Source organism: Hyperolius riggenbachi, chromosome 2 (assembly GCF_040937935.1).
Source record: "Hyperolius riggenbachi isolate aHypRig1 chromosome 2, aHypRig1.pri, whole genome shotgun sequence".
Lineage (NCBI taxonomy): Eukaryota > Metazoa > Chordata > Amphibia > Anura > Hyperoliidae > Hyperolius > Hyperolius riggenbachi.
Genome location: NC_090647.1, coordinates 254,417,676 through 254,441,345, shown reverse-complemented (window position 1 = coordinate 254,441,345; position 23,670 = coordinate 254,417,676). Strand labels below are relative to the sequence as shown.

Here is a 23,670-nt window from a genome sequence, read left to right as displayed (position 1 = left end):
CACAGCTCCCAGCAAGCCCCTCCCTAGAAGCAATACTGCTCTCATTGTGCTCCTTCCCTTCCAAAGAGGCACCACAAGTCCCAGCATACCGCTCCTCCATATATTGTTGGGTTGTCCCCAGGGTCTCACAGCTGGTTGCTGGGCCCCCCTTGGTCTCCCCAAATTGAATAGTGGACCCCCGGAGCCTCTGCAGTGTATTCATAGCGGAGTGCACTCACCTGTCCAGCTGGCATGCTCATCTGTGTGCTAACGTCTCCATCCTCACAGGCGTCTCATCTCAGTGACCCAGCGGCACATGGGTGTGTACATGTCACCAGGTCACGGAGATGAGGTGCCTGAGAGGATGAAGCACACGGATGGAGGGAGGACAGGTGAGTGCGCTCCACTGAAAATACAGGGGCACCAGGAGACCATTTATTCACATTGAAAAAAGCCTGGGGAGCCCTGGGGGACAATTTAATACTATATGGAGGAAGCAAAACATGCTGGAAGCTGTGGCACCGCTATGGAAGGGGAGGAGCATGATGGGAGGTGTATGGTGTGGAAGAGGCATACTAGGAGCTGTAGTGCCTCTAGAGAAGGGGAGGGGCATGCTGGCAGCTGTAGTGCCTCTATACAGAGCATGGGGGGGCATGCTGGGAGCTGTTCGCAGTTGTGGTGTTGGGTCTGTTTTTGGTTGAATAGGTTCCTTCAGTATACGAGCATGATGTGGGCGAGTGTATCTGTACCGGGCATGCACAAGTAACATCCACACATGCCCAGTCAAATGAAGTGCTTTTGCATGAAGAAAAAGAGCCATGCACAAGTGCCTTAGTTCTACTGGGCATGTGTGGATACATGTGCCCATTCCCAGTATGGACACGCTTGCCCACAGTCAAGCTTGTGCTCTGAAGAAACCTTTTTGACCATTTTCCTGTACTATCATTGCTGTCAGATGGGTATTGTGAAATACTGAAAGAAGGGGACAGACAGTGTGGCTGCATTAGGGCTGGTACACACAATGCTATTTCCCACCAGATCCACAGATCGAATTAATAATGTCTAGCATGCCTGACCTGCTCCCAATCAATTTTTTTGATCGGGAAGAGATCAGACGTGCCGTAAATTATCGATTTGACCCATCAATCTGACGGAACATAGCATTGTGTGTAGTAGGCATTATGAAGCTTGTGGCACCAGCTTCATTTAGGGACTTAAGGGGCAGAGCTGGTGGTGGCTGCACCCAACACTACACTGAGCAGAGGAGGAGACACTCAATGCTATACCACCGTGCTCCCCTGTAGTGTTGGGCGAACAGTGTTCGCCACTGTTCGGGTTCTGCAGAACATCACCCTGTTCGGGTGATGTTCGAGTTCGGCCGAACACCTGACGGTGCTCGGCCAAACCGTTCGGCCATATGGCCGAACTAAGAGCGCATGGCCGAACGTTCCCCGAACGTTCGGCTAGCGCTGTGATTGGCCGAACGGGTCACGTGGTTCGGACCCGAACGCGCTCTGATTGGCCGAACGGTCACGTGGTTCGGGTAAATAAATACCCGAACCACGTCATATCTCCGCCATTTGTCTGTGGGTTTAGCTTTGGGTAGGCAGGCAGGGTAGTTCGCGCTCCAGCCACGCTAGCCAGGGTCCCCCCTGTCATTGTGTCACTGCTGGGAACAGTAGTACACCGCTTGCTCAGCCACACTATATAGCATTCTGTTTACTGCCACTCTGTGTACCTCGCTCAGCCACACTATATAGCATTCTGTTTACTGCCACTCTGTGTCTGCTGGGAATAGTAGTACACCGCTTGCTCAGCCACACTATATAGCATTCTGTTTACTGTTCTGTGTCTGCTGGGAATAGTGGTACACCGCTCGCTCAGCCACACTATATAGCATTCTGTTTACTGTTCTGTGTCTGCTGGGAATAGTGGTACACCGCTCGCTCAGCCACACTATATAGCATTCTGTTCACTGTTCTGTGTCTGCTGGGAATAGTGGTACACCGCTCGCTCAGCCACACTATATAGCATTCTGTTTACTGTTCTGTGTCTGCTGGGAATAGTGGTACACCGCTCGCTCAGCCACACTATATAGCATTCTGTTTACTGTTCTGTGTCTGCTGGGAATAGTGGTACACCGCTCGCTCAGCCACACTATATAGCATTCTGTTTACTGTTCTGTGTCTGCTGGGAACAGTAGTACACCGCTCGCTCAGCCAGAGTATATAGCATTGTGTTTACTGCCACTCTGTGTACACCGCTCAGCCAGACTATATACCATTGTTTACTGACACTCTGTGTACACCGCTCAGCCAGACTATATACCATTGTTTACTGACACTCTGTGTACACCGCTCAGCCAGACTATATGCCATTGTTTACTGCCACTCTGATTCTGCTGGGAACAGTAGTACACCGCTCGCTCAGCCAGACTATATAGCATTGTGTTTACTGCCACTCTGTGTACACCGCTCAGCCAGACTATATACCATTGTTTACTGACACTCTGTGTACACCGCTCAGCCAGACTATATACCATTGTTTACTGAAACTCTGTGTACACCGCTCAGCCAGACTATATAGCATTGTGTTTACTTCCACTCTTTGTCTGCTGGGCCTGGGAACAGTAGTACACCGCTCACCCGCCTCTGTATAGCATTGTGCTCTGTGTCGCTGCTGGGAATAGTGGTACTGTATAGCATTTCTGTGCTGCCACTGTACTGCTGCCAGTCAGCGTGTACTGTAAGGATAAGTGAAATGAGGAAGAAATCCGGTGAAAGAGGAAGGGGCAAGGGAAGAGGTGTTTCCCCTGACGGTTCACGTACAGGCCACAGGGGAGCACCCACTCATGCAAGGCCTGGGTTGTTGTGTCTCACAAAGCGTGGCCTTCTCCTCCTGCGCCTCCTCCTGTTCCATCACGTCTGCTGCTGCTGGGTTAGCGTTGCCGGTCCTTGTTTATGGAACCTCTTATCTTTATTACATTTATGACTGCATGGCGGTACAAAGCATGCTATCCGCACGCTTCTTGCCCTCATGCAAGGCCGGGGTTGTTGTGTCTCACAAAGCGTGGCCTTCTCCTCCTGCGCCTCCTCCTGTTCCATCACGTGTGCTGCTGCTGGGTTAGCGTTACCGGTCCCTTTTCCTGGAACCTCTTATATGTATTACATTTATGACTGCATGCCGACAAAAAGCATGTTACCTGTGCAAAGAAAACAGACATTTCCCGCATTTAAAAGACAGTTTTCCCTTTGAAACTTTAAAATCGATTTTCTCAAAAACTATAAGCTCTTTTTGCTAATTTTTTTTTTCCTCTTGTACCCACTCCCAAGGTGCACATACCCTATAAATTTGGGGTATGTAGCATGTAAGGAGGCTTTACAAACCACAAAAGTTCGGGTCCCCATTGACTTCCATTATGTTCGGAGTTCGGGTCGAACACCCGAACATCGCGGCCATGTTCGGCCTGTTCGGCCCGAACCCGAACATCTAGATGTTCGCCCAACACTACTCCCCTGTATGCAGAGTAGCAGCACAGCAATCTCAGCTCATCCAGCTATATACCTGCTCTCTACGACCTGGTTATCCTGCATCTCGCCTGATTACATGTGATGTGTAGGAGATGGAGATAGGCAGAAAGCAGACGGCAGCTGGCTGTGGATGATGGACACATTGCTGGAGGAGGTAAGACTGTCAAGCACAACCACTGCACCACTACACTGTTTATACTGGAGGAGAGTAGGAGTGTGACCACTTAAGGAGCTAAATGAGGATAGGGGACCACTAAACAACCAAACCAGGGCTTACTGTAAATGGGAGGGGGGACCACAAGATCACTACGGAAAGCTATATGGAGATTGAGGGATCATAAGACCACCAGGGAATACTTTGAGGGAGATTTTTTTTAGTATTTATAAAGTGTCATCATTTTTTGCAGCACCCTTCTACAGAGTACATATTCACGTCACCGACTGCCCTCAGAGGAGCTCACAGTCTAATCCTACCACAGTCATACTCGAATATCCTACCAAAACCTCACTAAGTCCTGCAACTTCCACCTTCGGAACATCTGTAAGATTTGCCCTTTCCTGACCTCTGCCACCACCAAACTCCTCATCCATGCCCTCATAATTTCCCGCCTTGACTACTGCAATGCCCTGCTGTCTGGTCTCCCTATGACCCGAACAGCCCCACTGCAGTCCATCATGAATGCGGCAGCCAGAATTATCCACTGCTCCCATCGCTCCACCACGGCAGAACCCCTCCTAGAATCCCTCCACTGGCTTCCTATCCAGTCCAGAATCAGATTCAAGATACTGTGTCTGACCTACAAATCTGTCCACAAAAGCTGTCCAACCTACATTTCCGATCTTACTCAGAGGTACACACCTAGCCGCTCACTCCGCTCTTCCAATGAACTTCGCCCAACCGCCCCCCCGCATCACCCAGTCCCATGCACGCCTCCAAGACTTCTCAAGAGCTGCTCCAACACTATAGAACTCCCTACCTCCACCCATTAGGGCAGCCCCCTCCTTCAACATCTTCAAGAAAGCCCTCAAAACTCACCTTTTCACTCTGGCCTACTACCCCTCACAAGTGCTCTAAACCTACAGGTGAACTCTGGTCCCCTACCATTCGTGTCCTTACCTCTCCCTCTAGATTGTAAGCCTTTGGGCAGGGTCCTCCTCCTTTTGTGTCCTACCTGATCTTGCACCTCCATTACTGTGAACCCATGCTATGCATCTGAGTGAACCTAACTTGCCTAATCTCCATGCTCCATCCAGTGAATGACTAAGCATTACCTGGTACTCATACTATGGTGTGTGATCTGGTTTTCTTGTATTCCTGTATTGTCATATTGCTGTATGTCACCCCTAAATATTGTCTGTAACCTAAATTAATGTTCAGCGCTGCATAATATGTTGGCGCTTTATAAATACAATAAATAAATAAATAATAAATATTATATAATGCATTTATACAGCACTGCCATCTTCTGCAGAACTTTATAGAGTACATAGTCATGTTACTGACTGTCCTCAGATGAGCTCACAATATAATCCCTACCATAGCCTGTCTATTGTCCTCTCGTATTATTATTATGTATTTATATAGCACTGACATCTTCTGCAGCACTTTACAGAGTATATAGTCATGTCACTGACTGTCCTCAGAGGAGCACACAATCTAATCCTACCATAGTCATAGTATAATGTCCTACCATATTATTATTATGTATTTATATAGCACTGCCATCTCCTGCAGCACATTATAGAGTACATAGTCATGTCACTGACTGTCCTCAGAGGAGCTCACAAGCTAATACCTACCATAGACATATTTCCATTGTAGTCTAGAGCCAATTTAGGGGTAAGCCTTTTAACTTATCTGTATTTTTTTGTAATGTGGGAGGAAACTGAAGTGCCCAGAGGAAACCCACATAGACAAAGGGAGAACATACAAACTTAATACAGATTGTACCCTCAAAGGCCCAAAGTGCACCAAGTAAATGTCCCCCATCCTGAAATGCTTAACGTAACTGCAAAATGTATCGTTGCTTTAAACTACCATTAAAAACATATTTTTATTGCATGCAAATGTATTTGGGCTGGGGATTCTGTGACCGGGCCTCTAGGTCGGGATTTCCCCCCAGGCCAAATCATCCCAGTCCTCCCCTGATAACAACTGAAGTTTCTTAACTTTTCCTGTACTGGAAACAATAGATGACTTGTTTCTTTGCTATTAATGTTATATTTCTTAGCTGTACTACACATACAATTCATTATTTCATCAGTTTATTTTCACTTCAGATTCATTTTAAATAGAGATAAATTCTAATCCTGTCTCCAAGGTTAGGGTTATAACCAGTTAGGGTTTGAACCCAGCTTCCCCATAATGAAGCCCTGTCACACATAATGGTCTTGTGACCTTTTTACTCATGTATGAGAAAAACTGTGGAAGTTTGCACAGTGGTGCTGGTTCCAGGGTGGAAATAATGGGGGGTCTGCAGCATGCACCATAGGGGTCCTAAGACCCACTCTGCAATCTCTGTGATGGTGGTCTACAATGGATACCTTCCTCCACCTCATACGCAATAAAACTTTCTGTAAAATAGCTGAATTTACTGGAAATATTGATTTTTCTGTAGAAATGTTGGCAAAGAGGAACCTGGCAACTTCACTCATCCTTAGGGCCTGTTCAGACTATGCGCGTTCCTAGCCGTTTTCAGGGAACGCGTACGGGTACAAAAAATGCATAGAAACGGCTCCTAATTGAACGGGCTAGTTCACATGTATGCGTATGAGACGCAATGAAAGTCTATGGACGCGTATCAAAAACGCATACTATTGCGTTTTTAGCGTGCGTTTCCCTCTGCGGTTCCCATAATTCTTTTTTTTCCCCTGGGTCATGTGTGTGTGCAAAACGCAATAGAAAACGCATTAGAACGCAAGAAAAACGCATGCATTTTTCAACGTGCGTTTCTTTGATTTTATACGCGTTCTTCATACGCTGACAGTCTGAACAGGCCCTTTTTGGGTACTTCAAAAGTGATTATTTGACAACTGCTAATCACACTTCTATGCAGATAAAAACAATAGCTCCTCCTGAATGATTGCATAAGACTAGGAAAACAGTTCTGTGTGGAGTAGGGCATTTATGGGAATGTGGAGGGAGATAAATATAGAAGGTGGCATTGCTGACTACTTTTTTGTTGCTTGACTTTTTTTTGTGTGCTGAACCTCTATTTTAACTACCTTAAGACTGCTCCACCCCCATGGGCGTGGCCACGGCGGCAGCCCCAGGACCGCCTAACGCCGATTGGCGTCAAGTCTTGGGGCTGCAGTTTGCAGGAGATTGCGTGCAGGCTGCGCGCGCATCTCCTGCTTGGGGGGCGGAGACTGTTAGACGGTGTAATCACCGTCTATTTACATGTACAGCACTGCGATCGGCAGCAGCGCTGTACTGGGGACAGCCGTGTGACACGGCTGTCCCCTCCATAGGCTGGGCAGTGATCGGCTGTCATAGGCTGAAGCCTATGACAGCTGATCACCCTGATTGGCTGGCGGGGGGAGGAGGGGAGCAGGGAATAAATATAAAAAAATAGTAATTTTTATAAATAAAAACAAACAAACATAATTATTGTAAAAAAAAAATTAAACACAGGGGGGGGGGGGATCAGACCCCACCAACAGTGAGCTCTTTTGGTGGGGAGAAAAGGGGGGGGGGGGAATCACTCGTGTGCTGTGTTGCGTGGCCCTGTAGCTTTGCCTTAAAGCTGCAGTGGCCAATTAATTAAAAAACAGCCTGGTCTTTAGGGGGGTTTAGCACTGTGGTCCTGAAGTGGTTAAAAACCTAAAAACACAGACCCAGACTAAGTATGCAGGCGGAGAAAAAGATGGAACAATGTGGATTCAAATTTCATGCATATTGAGAGCTAACATACCGGTTTGCTGGTGAAGCTGTGCGGTGGGTGCTGGGAGATGAGAGCCACGTTGTTGCACCATGTGTTATGAATAAACAAGCAGTTTACAGCAGTGCCGGCATTTCTCATCTTTTTCTCCGCCTGCATATGATGTCTATCTGAGCCTGAGCATGCTGATCTGCATCGCACCGGATACCTGGTCTGCATCCCTGCAACCTTCCCTGCACCCTTAGCTGCAGTGCCAGCACCTTTCTATCCTACCTTCCACCCAGACTGAGTATGCAGGCTGGGATTTTGACCGAGGCTAATGCTCGTTTTAGTTTTATGACTTAAATAACTGAAGCATAAAGATCAGCAGAATAACAAGACCATACATTTTCAGAGGGACAAAGATGGAAGTCTGTACAAAAGATCTTACTTCACGTTTCCTTTAAAGGGTGCAGTAGTTTTCACAAATTCACGGCAGATTTGACTGTTGACTAATTAAATGTCAGACAGTAAAATAAAAAGCTTTGTAAAAGGATAAAGCTGTATTGTACAATTTTGCATACAGACAATAAGGTATATACTGTAACTAGATGTATTGTTAGGAATGCAGATGATCTGATACATCTCTGAGCACAATGAAGAAAAAAACTGTGCTGCAGCAAAAAGTGGACGTGGTTAAAAGCATATGAACTTAGCAAGAGTGTAACCAGGAATCAATGCCACCATCTTTCAACCATCCCTTCACACACACACACAGCAAAAGTCTGGATGGAGACATGAACCCCTCAAAGAAAAAAATGAGGCCTTAGAAACCATAAAAACAGCCATATGACGCTGAATAAAACAGTGCAAGCTTAGATAATAATCATACAGGCATATCCTCGAACAACAATTAGGACACATGCCCCCTCAAATAGCATAATTATCCAGGCTGTAATCCCTAAACAATATAATTAAGCACAGTGTCTCTCCCCAAAAACAAAAGCTTAAACTCACAAATAAAATAATTAGGTTGACTGTCCCCAAAAATAACATAATTAGGCAGAGTGTATCCTAAAACTAGTGATGATTGTAATATGCTAATTACAAGTATGCAAAATTGCATCCATATGAAATTATGATTTGGAAATTGAGGCAGGGAACACACTTGACTTTGAGTTTTCCGTGCGCGTTATTCTGCATAGTTTTTCTGCACACTGTGTGTTTCCATGCAGGAAAATGCGCACAGCAGCTGATGTAATTGATAGAGAAAACTGACAAAATGTGCAGAGTCATCATGCAGAGTGTCAGGTTTTTTTCTGGGCGCAAACAACATATTAAGTGTGAACTAGGTCATTGATTAACATGAGTTCTCAGTTTTTCCGTGCAGAAAACGTGCACGAAAAGAGTCAAGTGTGTTCCCTGCCTCAACTGATTTTGCATAATCCATTTAATAATTTTGCATAATTACATGCCAAATTTAGATGTTAATAGCAAAACCCCCATAATTGTTACCATCACCATGGTACGGGAAATGAGGGAAATAGTCGGAATAAGTAGAAAAAATATATATATATATATATATCAAAAAAGCCTTGTAGTTTTTGAGAAAATTGATTTTAAATATTCAAAGGAAAACTCAGCAAAATTACATTTTTGAAAAAAAATAATTTTGATTTGTATATTTCCCTTAATCAATTACAATTTTTTTTCCTGAAATTTTGCAGTATTATTGTAAATTACGATGTGAAATTACGTTTATGCAAAATTTGTGCTTATCACTACCTAAAACATAATTCCAGACTAGATTGAACAAACACAGGTCTAACATAAATAAAGGGGAGCTCAAACATGGGGTCTCCAAACATTTTTATGTTACTCATGATAAGAATTTTGAACTACTTAGGGTGACTACAATTGAACAGATATTCCATTCTAATAAATATGAGAGATACCATACTTTGTGTAAGCAAGAATCCTTTTGGATCTTGAAACTGGGTACACTTGAACCAGGGGGACTAAATAAATGTCTGGAGGAGATGAGTCATCTCCAACCCATTTTCCAATGATATATATATAAAAGTGCTTTTTATCTGTCATTATATATATACCTGTCTACATTCTATGTGAGATCAGCAGGCACTGCATGCTTGTGGAGTCCTTTACTATATCTGGGTAACCACGTTTATTCTCTTCATCCACACATAGGTGTTATATGGTAATTTTCCCTTATACTAGGAACACTATGATCCCCTGGATCCCACCCATGCAATGCGGATTGGTCAATCTGGAATTTTTAGTACGGGGGGGGGGGTATTTATACCAATGAGATTTTTTTGCCCTGTATGCATTAACTTGATAAAGCGGAGACCGTATTTCCGCGAAACGCGTTGTTTTAATAAACTTTATACCTTTACAACATATATGCCTACTCTTTATCCCTATTGAGAGGCTTTTAGAACAGTTGTCCAATGTTGCTCTGTGCTAGTAGCTCCGTACAGAGCGTTCTAGCATTACTCGGCAACAGATTCACCATTTCCTGGAGCGAGTGACGTCACTTCCGCCCCGCGTACAAGCTCAGTCCCCGGCTCGGCTAAGAGGGACAAGGCGTATCTGGGCTGTGTACGCTGTGCCGGCCGCATCCTAAACAGGTGAGACCTGTCTTATCGGTACATACTACTGTTGTGCAAAAGGACTCAGAGCGCCCCTTCCTTCTTCTTTTCTAAAACATAATTAGGCATTGTGTACATGATGTACAACAGTACAAGAGTATGTATCATGTAAATCACTGGAGTTCAGTGGTGCCTGCTAATAAAGGCACCATACTCACTTCAAATTTACCCACATCCTGCAGCCTCCACTACTTCACCAACAGACAGAACTGATCTTCCTGTGTACTGAGACTGCACTATAATACTTTTGGTGACGTAATGCATTACCTAGCACTACACATCTTCCAAACTTGTGAATATAGTAAAGCCTTGACACAGTGAAAAATTGTATAAAAACTTTCCTAGGCAAAAAAGTATTTAAGAACTGTGCCTGCCCCTGGGCTGTAGACACTTTTTACACCTGCATTGGAATTCCGCATTGCATTACCATTTTTTACCGCAGGGTAACACAACACCAATGCAAGGCAATGGGGCCTAGCAAATTTACCACGTTGCATTGCACCATCGGCTGCCGAGCCACCAGATAAATTCAGCAGCGCATTACCGCCAGACTTCCACGGTGAAACTGCAGCGACGGAAGTAATGTAAATCAATAGGCAACTGCACATGCGTGGAACAATGGTAATATGATGGGGAAACCAGGATTTCCAAAGACATACTTCCTGTCCATCAGGGAGTACGTCACTGGGCGCGGGGCAGCGAGGAGCATCACTATGCATATGATAGGCATTTTGTGTATTGGGATGCAGGGCATTACACTGCAAATGCACTGGCCAGGTGTAAAACCAGCCTCAAGGCCAATCTGAAGTAAGAGGGATATGAACACTGTCATATTTATTTCCTTTTAAACAATGCAAATTGCCAGGCTGTCCGGCTCATCCCATTACTACTTATAGCCATAGACCCTGAACAAGCATGCCGATCAGATTTTCTGACCCAAGTCTGACTTAATTAGCTGCATGCTTGTTTCTAATGTGTGATTCAGACACTGCTGCAGTCAAAGACAGGGCCGCTAGGCCACTGGTATTGTTTAAAAGGAATTAAAAATGACAGCTTCCATATCCCCCTCGCTCACTTCAGGTGTCCTTTAACAGAACACTATAAAGCATGGATACTGGCTTCAAACTTTCCTGTTTACACAATCCTAATTTTAATAGAGAAGTGAAAAGAATAAAATGGACTCCAACAAAATGCCATTGTCTTCTTGCAGCTTCCAGTCCAGCAATATTCACAAAGCAACATTTTTTCCATGCCATAATTAAAATATTATAAAATAGAACAGAAATATTTGTACCTGCTGCAGCTAGTCCTTTGCAGATGTCTTGCAAAATCCCATTATCTGAAGTGCTTGTGCAGGTAAAGCAGAAAAGAGGCTTTCCTAGTGCCAGAGACAATTCTCGAATTGTGGATTGTTTTCCCGAGGCCTAAAATAAAACAAAACATACTTGCAAATTTCAACAGTTTCCAAAAGGTTAAGTTTTGCAGTCTAGTCCACTTTGAAAATAATGTTTTATAACTTATAGAAGTATACAGCAACTCTCACCTGGGAAGCTGCCCTCTCTAGTAGCTAGGGGATAAGCTAAAACATACAGGGGCATAACTGCATTGTGCTGGGCCCCCTGCCTTCCTGTATCTAATGCAGAGCAGCAGCAAAGCATAATACATTTCCTGCTTCTGGCGGTGGGAAGGTCCTCCTCACTCCTCTTCAGTGTATCAGTGCTGAGCCAATCACCATGTGGCTTCCATAACAGCACAGCAATTGACTGTATAGCACTTGTGCACTGAGGAGGAGTAAGGAGGACCTTCCTGCTTCCATAAGCAGGTGATATATAATGCCCCTCTTCTGTTGCTGCTCTGCATTAAATACAGATGCCCCCCCCCCCCCCCCCGAGGCACCCCCCATGAAGAAGGAGGTGGTGGCGGCTGTTTTTAGGTCCATGAGTACATGCATATAAGATTATTGCAGCAGCTATGCATATTTAAACCACCAGGGGTAGACCCCTCCTTCTATAAGGTACTAGAATCTATTTCCTGGGTATTTTAAAAATAGTTCCCCGCGCATTGATGTTTTCGAAAACTGTACTTTACTTTTGAGTTAGTCTTCTATGCTATTCTTTGCAATATATATACTGTATATATCTATCTATATATATATATATATATATATATATATATATATATATATATATATATATATATATATATATATATATATATATATATATATATATATATATATATATATATATATATATATATATATATATATATATATATATATATATATATAGTGAATGCTTCCACCTCTTGTATCACTCACGACTATAGCTATAGAAATGTTCAAGTCGAGTGAGGAGAGGTAACCTTTATTTAAAATTTTGCATTGGTATGGTAATATGTATTAATATTTATTGTTGCAGTTATGATACTTGCATTACAATACTTACTCACTTAAAAAAATAGTATTAAAATTAGGGTAAATAAGTAGATTTCTTAGATTTCTACAGTCTCATTTTATGAAGCTACTCTAGCATTTGGATTCAGAGCCTCATTTTGGGTAGGAAAGTTAGATGTCTTCAAAATACATACACAAACCCTGGTTAAATTGTCTTTTTCTCAATTTACATACCTAATCAGGGGCGTAGCAATAGGGGGTGCAGAGGTAGCAACCGCATCGGGGCCCTTGGGCCAGTGGGGCCCCGAATGGCCCTACCTCAACTACAGTATTAGCTCTATATTGCTCCTGTGCTCATAATAATCATTTCTATATATACTTTGAATAGTGGTAATCATTAACAAACTGTTCCCCATCCCCTTCTTGCACCTCTGACACTGTAGTTGCCATTGCCAGCTTTTAGTGCACCGTATCAATTGTTATGTATAGAGTGCATGGGGGGGGGGGGGGGGGCCATTGTAAAACTTGCATCGGGGCCCACAGCTCCTTAGCTACGCCACTGTACCTAATGTATTACAAAATGTGATACATAAGGAAAACTATCTGAAAGAAGATGCCAATGTCTCCTAATAATTTTATTGACTTGATCACTGACTGTACTGTATGTAGAAACAAATGGTGATCTGTCCTGTTTTGGTCGGTTTCCCCTCCGCTGGCCGGTGTCACCCAACGGCCGATCACGTGCCATCCGCACCACCTCAGCTGGGTATCCCCGCTGTCTGAATTTCAACTGCATCTCATCAAGTCTGCTATTCTGCACTGCCTGGTCCTCCACATTGTTGCGTACCCTTTGAAATTGGCTAATTGGCACCGACCTCTTCGTAGCCCCCGGATGGAAACTCCCATAATGGAGTAGGGAGTTCACATCCGTGGGCTTAACAAAGAGGTCGGTCACCAAACGACTCCCCTGTCTAACCACTACGGTGTCAAGGAAACTAATTTGTTCCCTTGAACTGTGTAAAGTTAATTTGATCTCCTGGCACTGTCCCATAAGTTCTGACACAAATGTCTCAAGGGTCGAATGTGGCCCCACCCACACGCAAAAGACATCATCAATATATCTAAACCACTGAACAGCATATTTCTGAAAGAGCTTGTTGGTATATACGTACATTTCTTCATACATACCCATATAGAGGTTTGCATAGGATGGGGCCACATTCGACCTGTGGCCGTGCCTCTAAGCTGCATATAAAATGTATCCTCAAATAAAAAATAGTTGTACGTAAGCGCAATCTCCAAAAGTGCACACACAAATGAAATCTGAGCCTGAATATAGTCAGATGCCACCTCCAACATATGTCGGACAGCCTCCATTCCCCCATCATGAGGGATGGAGGTGTAGAGGCTCTCCACATCCATAGTCACCAACAGGCATTCACCCTCGAAGGGCTGCATGTTGTGTAAGGCTTCAAGAAACATAGGCGTATCTCGTAGGTACGATTTTTGTGATATTACATAGTGTCTGAGGATCTTATCAAGATATTTTGCAATAGGGGCAAAGATTGAGTCCACCCCGGCTACGATGGGCCTGCCGGGGGGATTCTCGAGTCTCTTATGAATTTTAGGACATATATATATCACTGGTGTAATTGGATTACTCTGTATCAGATAATTTGCCAGTTTGTCATCAATAATCTGCTGCGACAGAGCCTGGGTGATCACTTGAGAGATTTTACTCTGTATGTCCTTCAGGGGGTCTTTGGATAGAATTCGATAGGTATTATTATCCGCCAATTGTCTCAATATCTCTCCACGATATGCCTCGGTGTCCATTACTACAATGGCTCCGCCCTTATCGGCAGGTTTGATCATTATGGTTCAATTCTCTGCCAACTCTCTGATAGCCATACCGTGAGATGTTATTTTTAGTTTCAAAAGTGTTTATTGAAATATGTAATTGGTTGCAAAATCGCAGTTCAAAAAGCCCTTAACATAGGGCGTTACATTACATAAACAGCATAGAAAAGTGGTAGTATAGTTTGGTCAAAGCAATGATATTGGTACGCAGGTAAACATTGCAGGTTGGTTACAGGCAGTCGTTTGGTTTACAATTGTGTTTGGGGGAGTACACAGGCCATTCTGCGGTGCCGCAGAATGATGCTCAGAAAGAAAGGGCACAGGAGCGAAGACCCAGTGTATGGGAGCAAGAAAGCCAGGGCTGCCAGGTTCTGGGTAAAGGCATCTGTAGTGTCATTAATTATAGCTAAAGTTCGTTCTGAAATTAGGATGTCGCTGATAATATGATCTGTAAGATCCATCGAGAGTATTGGTTGCCTCCATTGGCGTGCGATGTGCATTCTTGCAGCCTTGGCTATATGCTGGGAGAGCCTATGTTGGGGGAAACTCCAACCAGGGGGTTTGTCTCCCAATAGTAGGAGTAGGGGATCTGGGGAGAGGGACCTTTCTAGGGCCGTGCTCAGAATAGAAGTAACTTGGTCCCAGTATTTTTTTACAATGGGACAGAACCACCATATATGATCAATAGTCCCGGGCAAGCCACACCCTCTGAAACATAGGTGGGTGTTAGTCTGTGAAATTGCATGCATTTTGGTGGGGGTTACATAGGTTCTGTGTAATATTTTATAGTTGGTCTCGATGTGAGAGAAGTAGCTGCTGCCTTTTGTAAGGGTTAAGCAGCATTTGGACCAACGTTTAAGGGATAACGTGGTACCTAAATCTCTCTCCCATTGTAGCATTGTACAGGTTTTTGTGAATTCTACTGGTTGTGAGAGCTGGGAATAGATATATGAAATAAGGCCTCCTTCTAAAGGGTGTAAAGCACACCAAGCTTCATAGGTGGTCCTGGGAGGGAATGTTACATTGTTGGGGCATATTGATTTTATAAAGTGGAAGATTTGTATAGCGTGGAAGTATTCAGAAGGTGGAAAAGAGGTAGTGTTTTTAAATTGTTCCCAAGTGGGTGATTTATCATTTACTAAAAAGTTTTTGAAAGTAACATACCCTTTTTCTGTCCACCATTTGAATGCCCCCTGCTCCAGACCGGGAGGGAAGTTAGGGTTGCCAAACAGAGGCATCTGAAGGGGGATCCTTGACTGTAATCCTTTTTGAAGTTTAAGTCTATTCCAGATCGATAAGGAGTGTGCCGTTAGTGGGGAGATTTTTTGGTATCTGGTTGGGGATATGCGTGGCGACCATTGTAGAGCAGGAAATGTGACTGGTTGTAGTAGACCATTTTCTATTTCGGCCCATAGGGGAGGATTGTGGTCAGCGTGTATCTGGGCTATTTGTGCTATCTGCGAGGCTCGGTAGTAGCCAAATAGATCTGGTACTCCCAATCTACCTCTGTCTCTATCCATATACATTATTTTTTGGTTTATCCTAGCTCGTTTATTGTTTGTTATAAACTTGAAAATGGAGAGTTGCAGATCTTTAAGGGATGCTTTGGTTACTAGAACTGGTAGTGTTCTGAACAAATAAAGTAGACGGGGGAGCAGGGTCATTCTGATCGCCTGGATTCTGCCAGTCCAGGATAAGGTGGGCGAGTTCCACTTTAGTAGATCCTGTTTTAGGGAGGCCAGCATTGGTTTATAATTTAGGTTGAATAGTTATTTGGGGTTGGTAGAAATTTTAACTCCGAGATAGGTAATATATTTATTTTGGAGTGAGAGGCCTAGGGAGGAAGTAATAGCATTAGTCTGTGTTTTGGTTAAGTTGGCAAAAAGCACCTCAGATTTGGTAATGTTAAGGGAGAGGCCAGAGACCTTGCCAAATCTTTTCATTAGGTCAATTAAGTTAAGCAAGGATGTATGGGGAGATGTCAAAGTAAGGAGCAGGTCGTCTGCGAACAGATTGGCTTTATAATTTGTTCCAGCGACTGATATTCCTTGGATGTCGGTTGTAGCGCGTATCTTGGCTGCCAGCGGTTCTATAGTCAAGGCGAAGATGGCGGGCGATAGAGGACAGCCTTGTCGCGTCCCTCTTTGGATAGAAATTGTGGTTGGTATGTTGGAGGGGAGCTTTAGTTGGGCTGAGGGAGTGGAGTACAGGGTTTGAATGGCCTGTAAAAAGGAGCCTCCTATACCCGCTTTTTGGAGATCCTGTAGCATATATGGCCAGTCGATTGTGTCAAAGGCCTTCTCCATGTCGAGCGAGACCAAAGCCAAAGGAAGCTTATTAGAAGCGGCGACATGGAGAAGGTCCACGACCTTTCTGACATTATCAGAGGCCTGTTGTTGTGGGATGAACCCCACTTGGTCTCTGTGGATTAGTGGGCCCAAAACCCTATTCAATCTCGACACTAGAATTGATGTGAATAGCTTATAGTCTAGGTTGAGTAATGAAATAGGCCTATCGTTTTTAATATCCAGAGGGTCCCTTTTCGGCTTAGGGATCACCGCAATAGTGGATTGTAAAAATTCGGGGGCAAGCGGTTTGCCTTCCAAGGTGGCATTGAATAGTTTGACAAGATAAGGGATTAGGATTTTCTTAAATTTTTTATAATATATGGCCGAGGAGCCATCTGGCCCAGGAGTCTTACCTTGTTTCAGGTGTTTAATAGCTATTTGGACTTCCAATTCTGAAATTGGCAAGTTTAGAGCTAGAGCTTTTTCCGGGCAAAGGTATGGAGTTCTTAAGTCATTTAAAAATTCAGAGGGGTGGATTGATGGGTCATTATTTTGTTTAGCTGCATATAGGGATTGGTAGTATTCTGCTAATTCTTTGTGTATTTTTAATGGATCAGAAGTGACTGCTCCTGATTTAGTTCTAATTTGGTGAACTTTATTAAGGGATTGGGTCTGGCGTAATTTTCTGGCAAGCCATGTGCTTGGCTTATTGTATTGAACATATACTTTTGATCTCGTCCAACGGATCGCTTTCTCAGTGCGGTTTGATAGTATGATATTTATTTGCGATTGGGTGGTCTCTATTTGATTCTGGAGGTATCTAGAGGGTTGGAGTGCATGGGCTAAGCGGAGTTGAGTTAGTTTGTGTTCTAGTGTACTTTGTTTTTCTGTTAGAGATAGATGTTATTTTTAATACTACAGTCCCACGTATTACCCCTCATAAGGGAATCAACCTCGTTCTGTACGTTTTTCATAAAGAGGTCAATAACCTGGCAAGATGGCGGTTGAAAGTTGCTTTTCGTGCGGAGTCCCGCTTCACTGAGCAATAACCTATCATCATCACCCGCCAGGTGTCTCATAGAGAAGAAGTATTTCAATTTGATATTTCTAAAAAATCTCTGTAGATCGACATCCATTTCTACGGGATCAGGAGAATGTACTGGAGCAAAGGACAGACCATGATTCAGGGCAGACCACTGTGAAGGACTAAGGACAGTGGAAGAAATGTTGACTACTATGTTGTTCTCTTGTATGGTTTGTTCTGACGCGATCTCAATCGCTCCCTGATGTTTCCTCCACCTCCTTCCGCCCCTGCGCCTTCTCCGGCGCTTGACGGATGATCCGACTGGCCCTCCTGGGAGGAGCTGGTCAAAAAATCAGAAGACTCCTGCTGTATCCCTGCACGTTGTTGTCCTCTTGAGCCAGGGCCCGGTCGCGGTCTACGTATCGGTCTTCCACTGCGAATGGGTCTCTGCCACTAATAAACATAACCGGAACTGTAGTCTTGTAAATCACGTTGGTATTTATCTCGCTTGACAGATTCAATCTGCTTCTGTTGTACCTCTAGGATAATAGCCAGTTCCATATCAAATTTATTATATTCCTCATGGGAAATCATTTCGCGTAATTCATTTCTAAGAGACCGACACTGTGTATCCAATTTAGGTCATTCTTGTTGCAGTCTCTCAATAGTGGGCAACATCGAATCAAAGGATGCCTTGTTCCAAATGAGACTTCATCTGTGGCAAAACACTGAATCAGTCGGAAACATAATTGGCGCAACATTAGATCTCATGCCTCTTGGGATGCGCTTGGTTCTGTAGTATTCCGCAAGGGTCTTGGCATGCAGTTCAAAAGCTGTATGAGTTTTCGATAACTTGATAATCTGCTTGCGTAAAGCTTTCTCATCCGCCATGTTCAAATATGTAACTTCCGTGGATACTTGTGATATAATCCTAGAAGCAGCTTCTGGAGTGTAAGAGAGGACAAGGGCCTCCATCTCAGCGTCCTCCATGTTCTCCAATAAGAGTGTGCACTCACAATGTGCTGAAGACTCAAATTCAAGTGGGGAATGATGCACCACTCTTGGTTAGGTGGGTGATGTGCCGTGGCTTAGATCTGGCAGTACTCCCAGATCAACGTCATACAAGAAAGAAGGTAGCCGGCACCATCCAATATAAATGCTCTTTTATTCTTCTATTTCCATGACAGCCATAATTGCAACGTTTCAGAGTAACATCAACTCCTTTCTAAAGCTAGGCTGTATGTCAAATGCATCAAAATACAAAACACAATGCTTTTTATACCAAACATGATGGACTACTAGCCAATCGCACTGCGCTATAATTCTCTACCTATCACTGCAGTCCGCGCTCTAGCCGGATCTGATGGGGAACTGCGCTGCTATGTATCCATTGGTCGCTGTCTGTCCGCTCCCGCCCTCTCTCACTTCAAATCTATTGGTCGGCGCCATGCATCCAAACGGCCGCATCTGTCACGCGTACAGCCGTCGGCCCGCCCATAGCGGACCTGACGGAGAACTGTGCAACATGACGTGTGCGGAGGACGCGTCATCCGTGTCCTATCCGCCCACAGAGCTGGCCACCAATGGCCAAAGGGGTTAGCTCTAGGCCTCCCCCCAAGCCATCAAGATGTAAACAAAGTTTGTGACGCATGCCGCCGAACTCTAAAACATAACATCAATAACATAGGATGCAAAAGATGCCCCAAGGGAGGATTAAAAGAAGGGGAAACATGCATATCATATCCCACAAACTGATCTGCTATAAATGATGCCAATGTATGCGTACATAGAGGCGCGCAGTACGCCACACACCTCCATATAAACACACACACCCGCTTGTATTGACAGTAAGGATGGCTCACGGCCAGAGGATGACACCAGCCGACGGAAGTACACAACACCACCAAACAATAAGAACTCATGTAATAATGTAATCTACAGAGTTAAATAAAAGGGGTAAGATCTAATTCTCGATTAAGGCCACGGGGTTCCATAGTATCCAATCTTTTTATCCACACTGCCTCCCGCCATAGTAACTTCTTAACTCGATCACCCCCTCTTCTAGGGATCGGGACCTGCTCAATTATCATATATCTTAGCTGACTAACATTATGTCTAGCTGCCGAAAAATGATATGGCACGGCCTGATCGACCAAGTTCTCACATATTGCATGTTTATGTGAAGATAATCGTACCTTAATTTACTGTGTCGTCTGTCCTATATATAACAGTCCGCATGGACATTTTAAAGCATACACTACAAACATGGAGTCACACGTGTGACATCCATGTATTTTGAATTTGGTGCCCTTGTGGGGATGAATGATTTCATCACCTCTAATCACTGAACTGCAATGAACACAGTTCATGCAGGGAAAAGTACCTTTACGTAATAACCTTGGTCCACCACCCGCGCCCCCTCCATCTGCATGTACTAATCGATGTTTTAAATTGGGTGCCCGGCGATAAGAAAAAAATCGGTGAATTAACAAAATGTGATACATAAGGAAAACTATCTGAAAGAAGATGCCAATGTCTCCTAATAATTTTATTGACTTGATCACTGACTGTACTGTATGTAGAAACAAACGGTAATCTGTCCTGTTTTGGTCGGTTTCCCCGCCGCCGGCCGGTGTCACCCAACGGCCGATCACGTGCCATCCACACCACCTCAGCTGGGTATCCCCACTGTCTCAATTTCAACTGCATCTCATCAAGTCTCCTATTCTGCACTGCCTGGTCCTCCACAATGGTGCGTACCCTTTGAAATTGGCTAATTGGCACCGCATGTCCATGCGGACTGTTATATATAGGACAGACGACACAGTAAATTAAGGTACGATTATCTTCACATAAACATGCAATACGTGAGAACTTGGTCGATCAGGCCGTGCCATATCATTTTTCGCCAGCTAGACATAATGTTAGTCAGCTAAGATATATGATAATTGAGCAGGTCCCGATCCCTAGAAGAGGGGGTGATCGAGTTAAGAAGTTACTATGGCGGGAGGCAGTGTGAATAAAAAGATTGGATACTATGGAACCCCGTGGCCTTAATCGAGAATTAGATCTTACCCCTTTTATTTAACTCTGTAGATTACATTATTACATGAGTTCTTATTGTTTGGTGGTGTTGTGTACTTTCGTCGGCTGGTGTCATCCTCTGGCCGTGAGCCATCCTTACTGTCAATACAAGCGGGTGTGTGTGTTTATATGGAGGTGTGGGGCGTACTGTGCGCCTCTATGTACGCATACATTGGCATCATTTATAGCAGATCAGTTTGTGGGATATTATGATTTACATGTTTCCCCTTCTTTTAATCCTCCCTTGGGGCATCTTTTGCATCCTATGTTATTGATGTTATGTTTTAGAGTTCGGCAGCATGCTTCACAAACTTTGTTTACATTTTGATGGCTTGGGGGGAGGCCTAGAGCTAACCCCTTTGGCCATTGGTGGCCAGCTCTGTGGGCGGATAGGACGCGGATGACGCGTCCTCCGCACACGTCATGTTGCGCAGTTCTCCGTCAGGTCCGCTATGGGCAGGCCGACGGCTGTACGCATGACAGATGCGGCCGTTTGGACGCATGGCGCCGACCAATAGATTTGAAGTGAGAGAGGGCGGGAGCGGACAGACAGCGACCAATGGATAGATAGCAGCGCAGTTCCCCATCAGGTCCGGCTAGAGCACGGACTGCAGTGATAGGTAGAGAGCTATAGCGCAGTGCGATTGGCTAGTAGTCCATCATGTTTGGTATAAAAGGATTGTGTTTTGCATTTTGATGCATTTGACATACAGCCTAGCTTGAGAAAGGAGTTGATGTTACTCTGAAACGTTGCAATTATGGCTGTCATGGAAATAGAAGAATAAAAGAGCATTTATATTGGATGGTGCCGGCTACCTTCTTTCTTGTATGACGTTGATCTAGGAGTGCTGCCAGATCTAAGCCACGGCACATCACCCACCTAACCAAGAGTGGTGCATCATTATCCACTTGAATTTGAGTCTTCAGCACATTGTGAGTGCACACTCTTATTGGAGAACATGGAGGACGCTGAGATGAAGGCCCTTGTCCTCTCTTACACTCCAGAAGCTGCTTCTAGGATTATATCACAGGTATCCACGAAAGTTACATATTTGAACATGGCGGATGAGAAAGCTTTACGCAAGCAGATTATCAAGTTATCGAAAACTCATACAGCTTTTGAACTGCACACCAAGACCCTTGCGGAATACTACAGATCCAAGCGCATCCCAAGAGGCATGAGATCTAATGTTGCGCCAATTATGTTTCCGACTGATTCAGTGTTTTGCCACAGATGGAGTCTCATTTGGAACAAGGCATCCTTTGATTCGATATTGCTCACTATTGAGAGACTGCAACAAGAATTACCTAAATTGGATACACAATGTCGGTCTCTTAGAAACGAATTACGTGAAATGATTTCCCATGAGGAATATAATAAATTTGATATGGAACTGGCTATTATCCTAGAGGTACAACAGAAGCAGATTGAATCTGTCAAGCGTGATAAATACCAAAGTGATTTACAAGACTACAGTTCCGGCTATGTTTATCAGTGGCAGAGACCCATTCGCAGTGGAAGACCGATACGTAGACCGCGACCGGGCCCTGGCCCAAGAGGACAACAACGTGCAGGGATACAGCAGGAGTCTTCTGATTTTTTGACCAGCTCCTCCCAGGAGGGCCAGTCGGATCATCCGTCAAGCGTAGGAGAAGGCGCAGGGGTGGAAGGAGGTGGAGGAAACATCAGGGAGCGATTGAGATCGCGTCAGAACAAACCATACAAGAGAACAACATAGTAGTCAACATTTCTTCCACTGTCCTTACTCCTTCACAGTGGTCTGCCCTGAATCATGGTTTGTCCTTTGCTCCAGTACATTCTCCTGATCCCTTAGAAATGGATGTCGATCTACAGAGATTTTTTAGAAATATCAAATTGAAATACTTCTTCTCTACCCCCAGAGACTTTCCGGCCTCTATGAGACACCTGGCGGGTGATGATGATAGGTTATTGCTCAGTGAAGCGGGACTCCGCAGGAAAAGCAACTTTCAACCGCCATCTTGCCAGGTTATCGACCTCTTTATGAAAAAAGTACAGAACGAGATCAATTCCCTTATGAGGAGTAATACGTCGGACTGTAGTATTAAAAATAACATCTCACGCATGGAGAATATGGCTATCAGAGAGTTGGCAGAGAATTCAACCATAATGGTCAAACCTGCCGATAAGGGCGGATCCATTGTAGTAATGGACACCGAGGCATATCGTGGAGAGATATTGAGACAATTGGCGGATAATAATACCTATCGAATTCTATCCAAAGACCCCCTGAAGGACATACAGAGTAAAATCTCTCAAGTGATCACCCAGGCTCTGTCGCAGCAGATTATTGATGACAAACTGGCAAATTATCTGATACAGAGTAATCCAATTACACCAGTGATATATATATGTCCTAAAATTCATAAGAGACTCAAGAATCCCCCCGGCAGGCCCATCGTAGCCGGGGTGGACTCAATCTTTGCCCCTATTGCAAAATATATTGATAAGATCCTCAGACACTATGTAATATCACAAAAATCGTACCTACGAGATACGCCTATGTTTCTTGAAGCCTTACGCAACATGCAGCCCATTGAGGGTGAATGCCTGTTGGTGACTATGGATGTGGAGAGCCTCTACACCTCCATCCCTCATGATGGGGGAGTGGAGGCTGTCCGACATATGTTGGAGGTGGCATCTGACTATATTCAGGCTCAGATTTCATTTGTGTGTGCACTTTTGGAGATTGTGCTTACGTACAACTATTTTTTATTTGAGGATACATTTTATATGCAGCTTAGAGGCACGGCCACAGGTCGAATGTGGCCCCATCCTACGCAAACCTCTATATGGGTATGTATGAAGAAATGTACGTATATACCAACAAGCTCTTTCAGAAATATGCTGTTCAGTGGTTTAGATATATTGATGATGTCTTTTGCGTGTGGGTGGGGCCACATTCGGCCCTTGAGACATTTGTGTCAGAACTTATGGG

General features: G+C 44.3%; 1 protein-coding gene across 1 annotated transcript in view; it reads right to left on the bottom strand.

Annotated features, from left to right (window-relative positions):
- Positions 1 to 23,670, bottom strand: part of LOC137544945 (uncharacterized) — a 648,464-nt gene that overhangs the window by 477,890 nt on the left and 146,904 nt on the right. The window contains exon 43 of the mRNA XM_068266042.1: positions 11,336 to 11,465. Coding sequence (XP_068122143.1) covers positions 11,336 to 11,465 — 130 coding nt within the window. The remainder of the gene's footprint in view (positions 1 to 11,335; positions 11,466 to 23,670) is intronic.